This window comes from Kogia breviceps, chromosome 8 (genome assembly GCF_026419965.1).
Source record: "Kogia breviceps isolate mKogBre1 chromosome 8, mKogBre1 haplotype 1, whole genome shotgun sequence".
Taxonomy (NCBI): domain Eukaryota; kingdom Metazoa; phylum Chordata; class Mammalia; order Artiodactyla; family Physeteridae; genus Kogia; species Kogia breviceps.
This window is the reverse complement of record NC_081317.1, coordinates 77,950,263-77,965,876: the sequence shown is the minus strand read 5'-3', so window position 1 is coordinate 77,965,876 and position 15,614 is coordinate 77,950,263. Positions and strand designations below refer to the sequence as shown.

Below are 15,614 nucleotides of genomic sequence, written 5' to 3'. Positions count from 1 at the left end.
AAAAAAATGAGGAAAACAATGAGGAAACAAACTGAGTTATCTATTGTGGCACAACACGTTACCACCAAATTTAGTGGCTTAAAATACCATTAGTTCATTATTTCTCATGATTCTGAGGGTTGGCTGGTCTCTCCAAGTGGTCTTTCTTCCAGGATGGTGTTCTCAGGGCAGCGTTACAACAGGGTGAAGGCTGAAGCTGCAGGGCCACTAGAGGCTTAGGCTCAGAAACTTGAACCATGTCACTTTGGCCACATTTTACTGGCCAGAAGCCCAGCTCAGATTAATGGTGTGAAGAAGAGACTGGGCCTCTACATGGGAGGTTATTGCGAAATCACCTTGCAAAGAGATATGCTGCTGGGATGAGAGGGTCAGTAAATCAGTTATAGTATCAGCTGTGCTTGTTTTCAGGAAGCTTCAATTGATGCCATCTATCAGCGTGCCTGGCATTTTTGTTATAGTCAGCCTTCATCTTCCTCCTTTCCTCTCTTTAAGAATCATTCAAAGTTGCATGTGAAGACACAGTTCTAAAGGAGGCTAGGATCGGTGTCAATGTTCGTAATACACACTTTCAAACAGCACCCATAGCTACCTGAAGCCACCAGCGTAAGCTTGTGTAACAATCTTGTGTTATAAGACTCCCAGTTAAATTTGAATTTCAGATAAGCAATGAATAGTTTTTTAGTATAAGTATGTCTTCTTTTGTTAACAGTTTGGCATATATTCTTCTAGAAGTTTCCTGTGAATAATCCAACTTACACATATAAATTAAAAAAAAATAGAATCATACTTACTTTTACTAGTTGGTATTTTCCTTTTCTATATCTGTACATTTAGATCTAACTCATTCTTTTAAAAGCTGCATGGTGTTTTATGGTATGCACACACCACAGTTTATTTATTTAAGCACCTGCTAATGGCTGTTTGGATTATTGGCGATCTTTCTTCATTACAAAGGGTGCTACTATGTATATCCTTATATCCTTATACACATATCTTAGTGTATCTCTGAAGTATGAAGTCCTAGGACTGGAATTGTGATGGGAAAGGTTATGCCTTGAATCCAGATGGCTAAAATGCCTTCAAAAAGGATATCATTTTAAACTCTTACCAAAAGTATTTGAGGGTTCCTATTTCTCCCCTTGCCAACCATGAGTATTTTAATCTTTGCTTATGTGACAGGATAAATGATCCATTTTCATAGCAAATTGGGAGCATACTCCCATAGAAGCACTGAATTAGAAAAACATTTATTCAGTAGGCATAAGAAAATATATTGCTACCTTTCAAAAGTAAATTTGATTTGTAGCAGTTTAGGAGAATGAATGGATGGAATTCAAACTCAGTACCTTGGGTTTGAATGGAAGGTCTGAAAACAGAAACAGTCACATAGGAATGGATTGGAGGGCTGGATTTCATCCCTCCTTACTGGCAGTATAGCTTTATCTTAAATTAATAACCCATAACTTTAAACTTCCCCCACTTGTGGAATGCCCTCTAGGTTTACCATCGTTTCCATTACCCACTTTAGAATGCCACTGCATTTATTTTGTTTCCTTTATGCTTCTGAAAGTGGTGGTGGCCACCCACAGTGAAAACCATGAACACGAGATAATAATATACCATGAGCCATTGGGCAAGAGTTTCCCATGGTACTCTTTCTTCCTGGTGCAAAGAAATAGAGTTGTTTATTTATTTATTTATTTTTTTAATGCAGTTAGTAGCTTTTTTTTTTTTAAATTTTATTTATTTTCGGTTGCATTAGGTTTTCGTTGCTGCAAGTGGGCTTTCTCTAGTTGCGGCGAGTGCGGCAAGTGGGGGCTACTCTTTGTTGTGGTGCGTGGGATTCTCATTGCAGTGGCTTCTCTTGTTGTGGAGCATGGGCTCTAGGTGCGGGGGCTTCAGTAGCTGTAGCATGCAGTCTCTAGAGCGCGGGCTCAGTAGTTGTGGCGCACAGGCTTAGTTGCTATGCGGCATATGGGATCTTTCTGGACCAGGGCTCGAACCCATGTCCCCTGCATTGGTAGGTGGATTCTTAACCACTGCACCACCAGGGAAGTCCCAGAAATAGAGTTATTTATGCTCATTTTTCTCCCCCTGGGCTGTCCAGAGAGGCTGGGAAGTATTACTGTGCAAATCCCCCAACAACCCTCAGCCCTATCCAAATAAATGAAAATGAACCAAAACCAAATCCAAGCTTCTAACAATTTTCTTTAGGAGAAGAGTGCATATATTAGAAACTATTCCTTAGTAGTCTCCAATAACTGGGACTCATCAAGATGTTCACATATAGGGAATTACCTGCTGGTCCAGTGGTTAAGACTATGTGCTTTCACTGTGAGGGCATGGTTTCAATCCCTGGTCAGGGAACTAAGACTCTTCAAGCCACGCAACACAGCAAAAAACAAAAACAAACAAAAAAGATCTTCACATATAAAAAAAAGTGTTCTCATACCCATTTTTCTCTGATGAAAAATCAGCTGTTTCCCTCCATTTTGAAATCATTAGGTTGACTTTAAAAGTTAGAGTAGTGTCTTAAAACCATGTTAGATCAGGAATAAAACATTTACAATGTTCAGGGTAAAAACGAAGATCTGATAAAGAAGAAAACATAGGAGAAAAGAATGGGAAGAGGGAGAAAGGGATCAGGGAGGGCAAACAAGTGAGAAAATCTGTTTATGTTGATGAGTGTTACCAGGATTGCCCCAGGTACGGTTTCACTTTTGATTGTCCCTCCTCCCTCTATAAACTCAAACTCCTTGCAGACTGGACAATGTGGTATTCATCTTTGTTTCCCCAGCACCCAGCAGGATGCCTGACAAACAGTCTGTGTTCAGGAAATATTTGTTGGCTTGAATTAAACCACACTAGACTACTAATGAACACCCTAAAATTTAAATTTCATTGCTAGCCGCTTGGCAAAGGTATATTTGTGGCCAGGAGATTTTTTTATGCAAGCTTTCAAGTTGTGTGAGGTGCCTGTGAAAGATACAGATTCCTGGGCCCCACCCCAGAAATTCTGATACAGATGGTCTAGGTGGGGTGGGGGTGGGAGCTAGGGAATCTGCACTTTTAGCAAATGCCTCAGGTGTTTCTCATATAGCCTGGGAACCAAAGGCAGCCTGCAAACTAGCACACCAGATACCTTAAGCCCTAGAATTGTCCTGATATTTTAGCCTCTCTGCCTTGAAGCTTGATCTGAAAAGAATATATGATGATCCTAACATGTAAATTTACCAAAGAGTTTAAACTGGAAGGTGGTAATTACAGTGCACCAACACTCTTAAGAATCTTGAGTTCCAAACGTCTAGTCTTCTTGGTGAGTCTGCAGATTTCTGAGAGCTCCCAGTCTCTAGTGCTGTGACAGACCTAACAGGGGAGATGTATGGAGAAACACCAATCAAGAGGTGCTTACTTGCCTTAGGGGGGCTTCTGAATCTGTTAACTGCTCACAGATCATTAACGTTTTGAGGGAGCTGGGTCAAGGAGAATGAGATTAAATGCATTAATAGAAAAGCAAACAACAAAATGTTAATACATATATGAGATGTTCAAGTTTTCTAACAAAGAAAAATTAAAACCACATTAAGAAATCAGGCTGAAAAAAGTGTCAGCAAATGTGAGCTCACTGGGCAGAAGTCCAGAATGGACTAAAAGGATAGGTGGTCCTAATTTGAAGTCAGTTAGCGATGAATGGCTAGCATTGTTAATTACAACACTTGTAATAAGTGAGCATCACCTGTGCCAACATACTGGGATTCACCTATAGTAACTGACCACAGCCTTAATCAAGACCGACTAGCCAGAGCAGCCCACCGAAAATAACAGAAATCACAAAGCTTTTGATTGTATTTTATGGATTTCAGTATAGCCTCTGAGGAAAGGGGATTTATTCGCCATCCTTCCCACTGTGTAGATAAACCCAGGCCCAGAGGGGTCACCTAACACCCAGTAACTCCCAGGTAGTAAACTGCTGGTTGTTAGGTTAAACCTCCTGTGTCCTCCCCCGCACCACACTGACTCAACAAGAACAGTACAATTAAATACGTGTGTGATGATGATGAAAATCCCATTTGACCCTTCCTCTACTCTGTGATCCAGGTAAGGTCGGAATCACCTCCTTTCTACACGAGAGGTAACTGAGGCCAAAAGGTATTGTGACAAATCTGTAGGGCTGTAAAAGGCAGCGTGCGGAGGTGGAGCCCACATCTGACTCCACAAGTCAGAAGCTCAGACAAGGTTTTGGCGGCGGGCCTGCAAGTCCAGGATGACAACTCGCTCTGCGGAGGAGGGCTTACAGGTATGGTGGGCTGCCAGCCGGCAGGGCAAAGCGTCTTAGGCGGTTTACCAGATCTGAGCCCAGGGTCCTGGGTGCTTTAGGTGGGGCCAGCCACAAGATATCTAACTAGGATCTGGCATAGCTGGGATTTACGAAATACCTGCGCTCCAGTCCTGTGGTCTCCACGCGGGTCTGATTAACATATCTGAGGGTTCGGCTACCGTAGGACACTTACTTAAGGGCACGCCAGACAATCCAGTTGCCGGAGCTGGAATGGGGCCAGCGCGGAGGTGGTATCCGAGCGGAAGCCTAACGGGGCGGGGGATTCTGCTTAGGGCGGTGGGGACACGTCCCCGGAGAGGAGGCAGCTCTGTGGTTCCGCTCTGGGTCGGTGGCGGAAGAGACCGGACGTGGCGTGAGTCGGCTGCGGGTAGGAGAGAAGGCTCGGTCCGGCGCGGAGGGCCACATCTGGGCGGTGGAGATCTAGGGGACGGGTCGTCGTCGCGGCTCTCGGTGGCGGTGGGAGAAGTGCCCAGGCCGCTGTCTGCGCCCCTGCGCGTCGCGCCCCGGACTCCGGAGTGATGAGAGTGCAGGTCAAGGTAAACGCCGGCGTCCCAACCACCTAACCGCCCCCCCACCCCCGCCCCCGGCCTCCTCTCCACCCTCTACCTCCGACCACCAGGACTCAGCCTCGAAGCGCTAAGTCCCAAGCGCGATGGGAAGTTCTGGGGAGCTTGGGGAGTTAGGGAGAGGAGTGGAGGCCCTCGTCATGCCTTGGTCTCTTGTAAGGCTGCCCAACCCCAAACTGCCTGTCACTTAACCTATTTTTTGGACTGGCACACATGGTGTGTGAATAAGTACCATTTATGGTGCACATTTTATTTCTTGTATTTCGGCATAGTCCGGTTGTCGGTACTTTCTTTGGAGCCAGATCACCTGAATTAGCCTCTTTGCTCCATCACTAGCTACGATCTTGAGCAAGTTACTGAACCTCTGTGCTTTGGCTTCCTCATCTGGAAAATGGGATAATAGTTATAATTTGAACATTAAATGAGATGCTATATATGCAGTGCACTTAGAATAATGCATAACATATTTAGTGGATTGCAAAAGTTTGGTTGTTATTATTTCATCCAGGCAATAATCCTATGAGATCTAAGTATCACCACCCACTCACTCCCACCCCACCAGTTAACAGGAAAGGAAAATAAAGCTGAGGGAGAACAGAGTTAGGAGTGGAACCCAGGCAAGTGCTTTAAAACACTAAGAATATGGATATCATACACAGGATTTTGAGCATTTGTTCCTAGGGAGAGGGTGGTTCATTATTAACTACCAATGTGGGAACTGAGTTCTTCAATTTCTTTTTCCCTGTGTACAAATTTTGGTGTTTCATTTTTCATTTGCTTTGGATTCTTCCATAACTGATAAAGCATTAGATACTCTGGCCTGACTGACACCTGGGTTTGGTGAGAATCTGACTGTTTCTTAGGTATCCCTCACCACCACCACCACGGGGTCGGGGGGTTGAAAATCATTTGAGATGGAACCTAGCAGGAACCTACTTTTTGGGGCCAAAATTGAGGATTAGTACCCTCAGAAAGTATTAGACTTGCTTTAATAGACAAGGGTGTGAATAACATTTTGAGTTGATTGTACCCCAGAGGAGAGGGAAAGACCCAGGCAGAATATTGGTGATTTGCCACAAATTTTGGTCTTATCTTGCCCATTTACAATTCTCTATTGAGCTAAGTTTTTTTGGCAGGACTTCTATGCCAAAACTCAAGCATTTGGTAAATACTGGACCTGAAATATGTCTTGCCTCTTTTTCTTTCGCCCTGGTTTTTTTTTTTTTTTTTTTTTTCTGTATGCGGGCCTCTCACTGTTGTGGCCTCTCCCGTTGCAGAGCACAGGCTCCGGACGCGCAGGCTCAGCTGCCACGGCTCACGGGCCCAGCTGCCCCGTGGCATATGGGATCTTCCCGGACCGGGGCATGAACCCACGTCCCCTGCATCGACAGGCGGACTCCCAACCACTGCGCCACCAGGGAAGCCCAACATATTCTTTAAAAAAATTTTTTTTAATTTTATATTGGAGTATAGCCGATTAACAATGTTGTGATAGTTTCAGGTGCACAGCAAAGCGACTCAGCCATGCATACGCATGTATCCATTCTCCGCCGAACTCCACTCCCATCCAGGCTGCCACATAACATTGAGCAGAGTTACCTGTGCTATATGTCATGAGAATAATCAATGTATTCTTATGACATATTATCCTTCCAGATTTTTTTTTTCCTTAGAAAAGTTCCACTAACAATACAAAAATAAGTTCTTTTGGTAAATAATTAAAACACTACAAATAGAAATTCAGACAGAAAGTTCCCTTTCTATCCTTTGTCCTCATTGCCCTTCAATCCAGAGGTAATCAAACCGTTGGGTTTGTAGCATATTATTTAGGTATATTATTATATACATATATATTTATTGTTTTGATTTGTGCATTTGCTTTTACGTAAAGGGAATTATACTGTTTATTGATATGCAACCTGATTCCTTTAAAAATAGTTCTTGGACATCTTTCCATGTCAATACATATTCATCCTTTCTTGGCTCATATGTTCAGGTGAGCTGGATCAATTAAGATCAAGCATATAGCATTTTCTGAGCAATCACTCTTCTAGATTCACTCAACCAACAAATATTTACTGTCAACTGTATGCTAAGTCCTGTTCCCAGGACCTGGGAATATACAGTTAACAAAACTTTTATTTTTGAGGTAAAGAGGGATAGTGAGATGGTTCTAGATGATGGAATTGAGCTCAGCTGCAGCTTTAGTTAGCTTGTTTTTCCTCTCCTGGAGTACAAACATCATTCAGTCAAGTATGTCTGTCTGTCTCTTTCTCTGTATAAAATCGTGACCATTACAAATTGAACTCCATAACTTGTGTACCACCAGAGCAACAGAATCATATCCCTGAGATATAGAAATCGATTTTATGAATAAACAAATATGATATATACATACAATGGAATATTATTCAGCCTTAAAAAAGAAGGAAATCCTGTTACATGCAACATCATGGATAAACCTTGAGGACATTATGCAAAATGAAATGGCTGGTCATGAAAAGACAAATATTGAATGGTTCTATTTATATGAGGTGTCTAAAGTAGTTCAATGCACAGAAAAAAGAAGTAGAATGATGGTTGCTAGAGCCTGAGCAGACATGGAAATGAGAAGTTGTTTAATGGGTATAAAGTTCCATTTTTGCAAGATGAAAAAGTTCTGGAGATTGATTGCACAAAAATATAAATATAGTTAGTAATACTAAAATGCACACTATAAAGTGCCTAAGATAGTAAATTGTACATGGTGTGTATTTTACCACAATTTTTAAAAAATAAGAAAAATTTGACACAAATTCCACAGTGGGATATGTCCTATACTTTGAATTCATGATTGAACCTGCTTTCAGCTGGGTTCAGCTTTTGCCTGAAATCATGGTTTTTCCAGGGCTTGGGGAGTGGGTAACAATGCACTGCCCTAGAAACTCTTCTGATGGACTTGGCACCAGAACCTTTAGCATGTCGCTTTGTTGGGGGCAGCCCAATGCTGCTTTTCCTTTTTCCACGAGTGTTGGCATTTCCATATCTCTGGGGAAAAGGCTCCTAAGTTGTTTATAGCACAGATAAACTTTGAGACTATTTAAGAGTTACACAATTGGGAGCAGTGAGAAGTGGTCATTTTGTTTGCCTTAGAGGTTTCATTCTTTCTCAGGCTTTCTAAGCATGTGCCTCTGCAAGAACCTCTTGGTCTGTTTTGATTGGAAAAGACGACTTTTACTCCATGGCACAGACAGGTGCCTTCCCTAGCCCTGGTTTTCCTGCATTTTCTCAGCTGGTATTTGCTTTCCAGCGCTGGCCTGATGTGCAGTGATCCTTTGCCATTTGCTGGCTCTGGATCTTGAAGCACTCCAAGATCGGATAAGGGTCAGATATCCCGGGATTGCATATATGCTATGAGTTTTGATTGGAGAGATCAGCCTGGTGAATTGGGTTGTTCTTAATTCTTCCACCTCTCCTAACTATATGTGGGCATCATATAGAACTTCTTTCCAGGCAGACTCAAAGCCCAGTGGGGTGAATGACTATGAACAACCAATGTTCTCTCCTCACTTAGCCTACTGTGCACTCGGAGCTTGTAAATAGTCATTTTTGACATGAGCAAACCACCTGGCCCAGGGGAAGAACCATTCCTGTTTATTAGGAACTTGTGCTTTCTGTAGCAGGGCTACTGGTAACCTTGGAGAAAACACACTCTTGGGAGTCTTTCCTTGTCCTGAGACTTTAACATTCTCTTTCTCTTCCTTGGGCTATGGGCCAGGAGGACCGCTCAGGTTGCCCACACAAACCAGAGAGATTTAAGTCCAGGCAGAATTTGCTTGTGATTAGAAGATCATAGAGCCTGAAAATCATATGCCATTTTGGAATGTCTAGCAAGTTCTTTCCTTTCTCACTAATTTCCCTCAGTTGCTGCCAAAAAAGGAACAGGATATGGTAATTGTAGACTCTCTAGAAATATCAGCAGGGAGGCCAGAAGAGTAATGAAAGAAACCAAGAGTCAGAAAAAAGTAGTTTTACTGCTAATTGCGGCACTCTCCTGGCCTCGGGCAAGTTAGGTTGGTTTCCTTATCTATAAAGCAAATGGCCACTATTTGCTGGTCACTTCTTTCTAAGGGCTCTGAATGTGCTTTGAGTTAGAGATTCCTTTGACAATCTGATAAAAGCAATAGATAATCGACTCAAAAGTAGAGAGTGGAAACCTGACCTGCTGGGCACTCAGGCTTACTGGTCAGTGTAAGCTCTATCTAAAAATGGCTGCCCACCCTTGACCTTAGCAGATTGTTGCAACGTTGGAATGCAAGCCTAGTATTGCCAGATTCTGGTTATTTATTTATTTATAAATTAAATTTTTTTTTTTAACTTTCCTTGTTGAGGAAAATGCAGATGTATAGATTCTTTCTTGAATGTGAAACCCCTGGGTTTTTACATTTTACTAGTTGCTTCAAAGATTTTTGAAAACACTTTTATGGACTGAACAAAACACATTTGTGGCCTGCTTTCTGCCTGTGGGCAGAAGTATATTTGTATTTCGTTTTCTACTATGGTTAAACCCAAATTATTTATGGGTTTATTTTTGGGCTTTTCTCTCTTTCTTTCTGTCTGTGCCACTCCCCCCTGAAAATTTTTTTAGCGGGTTTATTGAGATATATTCACATATCATAATTTACTCACATAAAGTATACAATTTAATGACTTTATTATCTAAACAGAGTTGTGCATCCATCACCACAGTCAATTTTAGAACATACTCATCATCCCTCACACTTCTTAGCTGTTAATCCCTAATCCCTCCATCTCCACTAGCCCTAGGCAACCACTGATGTACTTTCTGCCTCTATAGATTTGCCTATTCTGGGCATTTTATATAAATAGACTCATACAATATGTATGCCTTTGTGACTGATTTCTTTCACTTAGCATAACATTTTCAAGTACTGGTACGTGTTATAGCATGTATCAGTACTTCATTCCTTTGTATTGCTGAATAATACTCCATTGTGCGGGTACCTCACATCTTATTTGTCCATTCATCAGTTGTTGGATATTTTTGTTGTTTTTGCTTCTTTGTCTATACTGCTATGAACATCATTTGTGTACAGGTTTTTGTGTGGACATATGTTTTCATTTCTCTTGGGTAGACACCTAGAAATGGACTTGCTGGATCATATGGTAATTCTATGTTTAGCCTTTTGAGGGACCTCCAGACTGTTTTCCACAGCAGCTGCACCATGTTACATTCCCACCAGCTATTTATGAGAGTTCCAATTTCTCCCCATCCTAGCCAATACTTTGTATTGTCTGAACTTTATTATAGCCATCCTAGTAGATGTGAAGTGGTATCTCACTGTGGTTTAGATTTGCATCTAAATGATTAATGACTAATGATGTTGAGAATCTTTTCCTGTGTTCACTGGTCATTTGTATACCTTCTTTGGAGAAGAGTGTATTCAGACCCTTTGTGTGGCACTTATTTTTGATCCAGCTCTTGAGATTTTCTTATGAGAAATGCCCATCTTCATATCCACACAAAAGTTGTTATACAGTTTCTAGGGATTCCTGACCCTCTTGATATCTCTCTATGGGTCTAAGGTTACCCACAGAGGATGTGGTATAAAGTGGAGATTTTTCTGGGTACTTCATATGCTTGATCTCACTCATTATTATCTATTAAGGACCTCATGGGATTTGTACGAGTATCAGATATTCAGGAATGTGATTTGTAAACCCTAAAACACTATTCAGCTTCAAGGAGTAATACAGGTGCAAATTCTGGGGGTAAATGATGGTGAAATGAAGTTATTAAGGGCATGAACTTGAATCTGACTACCTATGTTTGAATCCTAGTGTTATTTTTATGAGTTATTGTGTTCTTGGAAAAATTACTCAACCTCTCTGACTCTGTGTCCTCATTTGTAAAACGGAGATAATAACTGCACCTACTTCCCACATGCTCTTGGGCAGATTTAATATAAACAATGTGCTTTGCATTGGGCAGGTGGGTGCATAGAAAGTACTGAATGAATTCTTAAGTTGCTACTGTGGACTAAATGTTTGAGCCCCTGCCAAAGTTCATATGTTGAAGTTCCAATCTACAATGTGATGCTATTTGGAGGTGAAACCTTTGGGAGGTAATTAGGTCTTGAGAGAGGAGCCCTCATGAATGGGATTAGTGTCCTTATAAGAAGAAACACAAGAGAGATGAGTGCTCTCTGCTATGTGGCGATACAGTAAGACGGTGGCCTTTGTAAACCAGGAAGAGGGTTCTCACCAGAACTCAACCATGAGGGCACCCTGATCTTGGACTTCCAGCCTCTAGAACGTTGAGAAATAAATGTTTGTGGTGTAAGCCACCCAGCCAATGGTATTCTGTTACAGTAACCCAATTGACTAAGCTACCCACTATTTATATTATCTTATAGAACAGAACAGGTTATTAGCTTATAGTGGAGCAGGTTGGTCTTTGCATATGAAAACAGCTTTCATCTTTCTGGAAAAAATAGTTTTCCTCTACTGATCTTTTAAAGAGCCAAGAGATTTTTTGTAAAATGAATCTGTAATCTTAGGAAAGAGAATTTTCCTCCCAGAAGGATTTAAGTCCAGAGGCTACTTTACAGATCCTTAGCCTGGATCAGTTAATCCTGTCTAACCTTTGTCACCACTGTTAGTGTCTGCTTTAAAGTGATTTAAAACAAACAAACAAAAAACAAACCTCCAATCTTTGTCCTTATCTGGCCTAGAGAAACTCAGGTTCCAAGTGGGCAGTTTTGATCTGTGATCAGGTCAAGTGAGTGGATATTGTTGGGTTAAAACAAAGAGGGTTCAAAGTCTTAAGATTTTAAACACTTTATAGTATTAGCTAGAGTCTTTAGGGCAGTCTTTTTTTTTTTTTGGCTACACCTCACGGCTTGTAGGATTTTAGTTCCCTGACCAGGGATTGAACCCAGGCCCTCTCCCAGCAGTGAAAGCGTGGAGTCTTAACCACTGGACCACCAGGGAATTCCCTAAGACAGTCTTAAGAAAGGCAAACTAGGAGGGAGTCAGTGAATTGACATAAGTCTTTACAGATTGGATCTTTGTTCTTGGATGAAATAAAGAGGCAAGCCTCTCCTGCTCATGTTTTGGTTTCTTGAGCTGCTTACAGATGCTACCTGTTTTTTTTTTTTTTGGCCACACCGCATGGCCTGTGGGATCTTAGTTCCCTCACCAGGGATCGAACCTACGTCTCCTGCATTGGAAGTGTGGAGTCTTAACCACTGGACTGCTAGGGAAGTCCCTTACAGCCACTACCTTTGAAAGAGAAACCGCATTTTGAGAAACAACTCTTTTAGTGGAGACGTTTCAGATGGAAAGTACATCTTGCTGGCTGGTGTTTGGGTTCAGCAAATACTGAGTGTGAAAAGCAGGGTGATAGATGAAGGAATAGGAGCCATTTACCCAGAGGAGGACCTCTGAGGCCCTTCTCTGTGGGGTCTCCTTGATGTCAGAGTCTTTCATGTCAGTTTAAATGAAGGGAAGAGCTCTGTAAGGTTCAGGCCAGGAGAGAGTTTCTGAGAATTATTGGAATCCCAATATTTTGTCAGTTTTATTCTCTGACCCACAGATAATGATTTGTGTGTGTGTGTGTGTGTGTGTGTGTGTGTGTGTGTGTGTGTGTGGTGTGTGGATTTTGTTAAAGAAAATTTTTTCATGACATTGTTAAAGGTAGCAAGGAAGACCAGTCAAGAAAAAATGACTGCAATGTGGGTTTTGCAGGAGGGAAGAGAGATCAGGCTCAACTCCAAATACGAGGAAAGTGGAGATTTATTGCCAAGGAGCAAGATGGGGTCAGTGGATGGAAAAGGGTAAAGAGGAAGCATCAAGCCTAGGGGGATTCTTGCTAAACCAACTCAACAGGATTCTTGCTGAAGGTGGGCCAGAGTAGAGTGATCAGATAGCAAGCATGGGAAATTTTTGCTAAATTAACTCAGCAGGATTCTTGATAAAAATGGACTAAGTGGGCCAAGGACAGAGCCCAAGTTTGGGGCCTAGTTAGAAAGAGGACTCAAGTCAGAAAGAGCCTGACTCAAGTTTGGTCAAGGGAGAGAGTCTTCCTTAGTTTGCAGCTGGAGGTGACTAAGGTAGAACATTCTTCTTTATAATACAATCAATCACAAAATAGGTGAGCATTTGAGCAACACATTCTTTAAAGAAAAAAGCTGCTTTTCTTTTGTTTAATCTCTCTTCTAGAATTGCCTCTTTAGGTCATTTCAAGGTCTCTTCCTTATGGATAGAGTATATTTCTTCTCATCTTAAAATAGCAGAAGAAATTAAATGCAGAAGAAATGTCTTAATCAAAACCCAGTGAAAATGAAAACCTTTTGTGTCGTTTGGCTTCTCAATGACTTAGAGAAAGGCATTGTGCGGTAGCTATGTTCCCTTTTCCTTCCTGAATTGCATCAAAAGTACAGTCAGTTTCTAAACAACAACACTGGAACTTTGAAAATCAAGTGTAACAGCCAGGAACAGAAGTTGGGAAATTTTTTCCTAGCAAATGAGATTACATATCTGCCAACAACTGTTACAGAATTCTTGGTACCCCACTGACAGACTTCTGATTCTCAACTTACTGGACTACCCTCATTCCATAAAAACATCTTTTTCCTTCTTGAATTTTAGGGGGATTGTTTGTTCTGAATGTGATTTTTTTTTTTTTTGAGACAAAGAAAAAAAACCAACCTGATTTGTACCCTACCCTAAATCTCTCAGTTTAAATTAAGATAAATATCTTTACAATGTCTATCTTTTAAATTAAGTTAAACATCTCAAAGATTTTTTTTTAAATTAAGTTAAAAAATCCTAAAGATGAAGGTAAAAATCTTATATTAAGATATGAGATTTAGGGGAGGGAATATTCTTAGTTGATAACTGGTAGAAAACTCTTGGAAAAAAATTTATCAAAATTGCATCCTGTGGAAACAAGTGTGTGATATCCTCAAAGATGATCCTTGATTTAATATATTTAGGGAAACAATGGATAGTTTATCTGTTCTGGAGAGTCATAATACTTCCATGTGCTTGTATGAGCAGAAAACATTTTCTTCTTTCTTATTTGTTGTACTGGTGGCTTTTATACCATTTGCAAAATTCCTTATTAAGAAGAAGTTACTGGGGCCTGGCTTACATGTTCCATGAATGATAGAGTACAGGCTTAGAGTAAAAGAACTAAGAGCTGCATTTTAACAATTATAACATTATAGCAAATCTGTTTTGTTTGTTTGTTGCTATGTAGCAATTAGGCACACAGCTGTAAAATGTTTACCCAAAGTAATTATAATTAATTTTTTTTTAATGGAAGTGGAGTACCTAAGTGTAGCTAAAGGAATGCTCATGAAAATTTACAGCTGCACAACTGGACGGCTGGAAATTATTTTAACAAGCCCTGGGGTGAATTACCCAGGAAGAACAGTATTTCTCCAGCTTGCTGATAGAGATTTCTTACAGACTAGAGAAGAAAACACACTTACCTTGCTCTCGCTCCCCACTTCCTTTCCTTTCATTATACCTTGCCCTGACTGCCCATTAATCTCCAATTACATTTACTCTTTTTTTTTTTTTTTTTTTTTTTTTTGCGGTATGCGGGCCTCTCACTGTTGTGGCCTCTCCCGTTGCGGAGCACAGGCTCCGGACGCGCAGGCCCAGCGGCCATGGCTCACGGGCTTAGTTGCTCCGCGGCATGTGGGATCTTCCCGGACCAGGGCACGAACCCGTGTCTCTTGCATCGGCAGGCGGATTCTCAACCACTGCGCCACCAGGGAAGCCCTACATTTACTCTTATTTTTTACTCTAAATTCCTATTCCCTCAGCTCAGTTGTCTGCAGACCCTCATAACTGGGGGCACACATTTTTTGGTTAGTATATGAGGGACATTCCTGGAATATTGTGTGGCAGTTTCTCCATAGGGTGATCAGTGGGATACTATTGGTGTTCCCCGTGTATCTTTTAAGTTTGGTGGATCCTGTACTGCGAGAGCATTTCATATGCTTTGTGGTTCGTAGAATACATACTGTACTGTACTGATGTACTGTAGAGAGCTGGTGATAGAAAGGGGCACTGTGACTGCACGTGTATCTCCTGCCTTCCTTCCTCTCTGGTTAAGATGAGCAAAGGAGAATGCTGAGATTTGCAGCCATCTGAGCTAAATGGTCTATGACTTTCTATAGAACATTGATTATAGGGTCTGGGGCAAAATTGCCAAGAAGGGAAAGTCTGCCACTCCACTGCTTGTGTCTGTCAGAAGAGGAAGCATTTTCTTCAAGACTGAGCCTTCCTCCTTGGCTATTCATACCATTTTTTTCCCCTGCTCTCCACCCTCAAAGTCTCAAGTCATTTTTATTCTCTCTTGCATCTTCACTCTCTTTTATCTACATACAAGGTTCAAACTTTCTTAACATAAGATAAACTTTCTTTCAACTTTGCCTATTAAACATAGTGTAAAAGATTGCTGGTGCTGGTATTTGATAGAAACTGCTCCTCCTCTGTAGAGGTGATAATCACTGTATGAAAGTCTACGTTAACGTTGGCTTTTGTTTTACTTTGTTGATCTAGTGGCTGTTTTTATTTCTTTCTCCCAAGGATATCTTACACTAGCTTTCTTCTCTGTTTTACAACCTATTTCCTGACTCTCTCTCAATCTATTTGTTTGTCATGGACAAAAATTGTCCTGCTTACTTTGT

General features: G+C 41.2%; 1 protein-coding gene across 1 annotated transcript in view; it reads left to right on the top strand.

The window, feature by feature from the left end:
• Positions 1-4,549: 4,549 nt before the first annotated feature.
• Positions 4,550-15,614, top strand: part of TRPM6 (transient receptor potential cation channel subfamily M member 6) — a 136,327-nt gene continuing 125,262 nt past the window's right edge. The window contains 2 exon segments of the mRNA XM_059071598.2: positions 4,550-4,850; positions 4,853-4,875. Of these exon segments, the coding sequence (XP_058927581.1) occupies positions 4,550-4,850; positions 4,853-4,875 (324 nt within the window).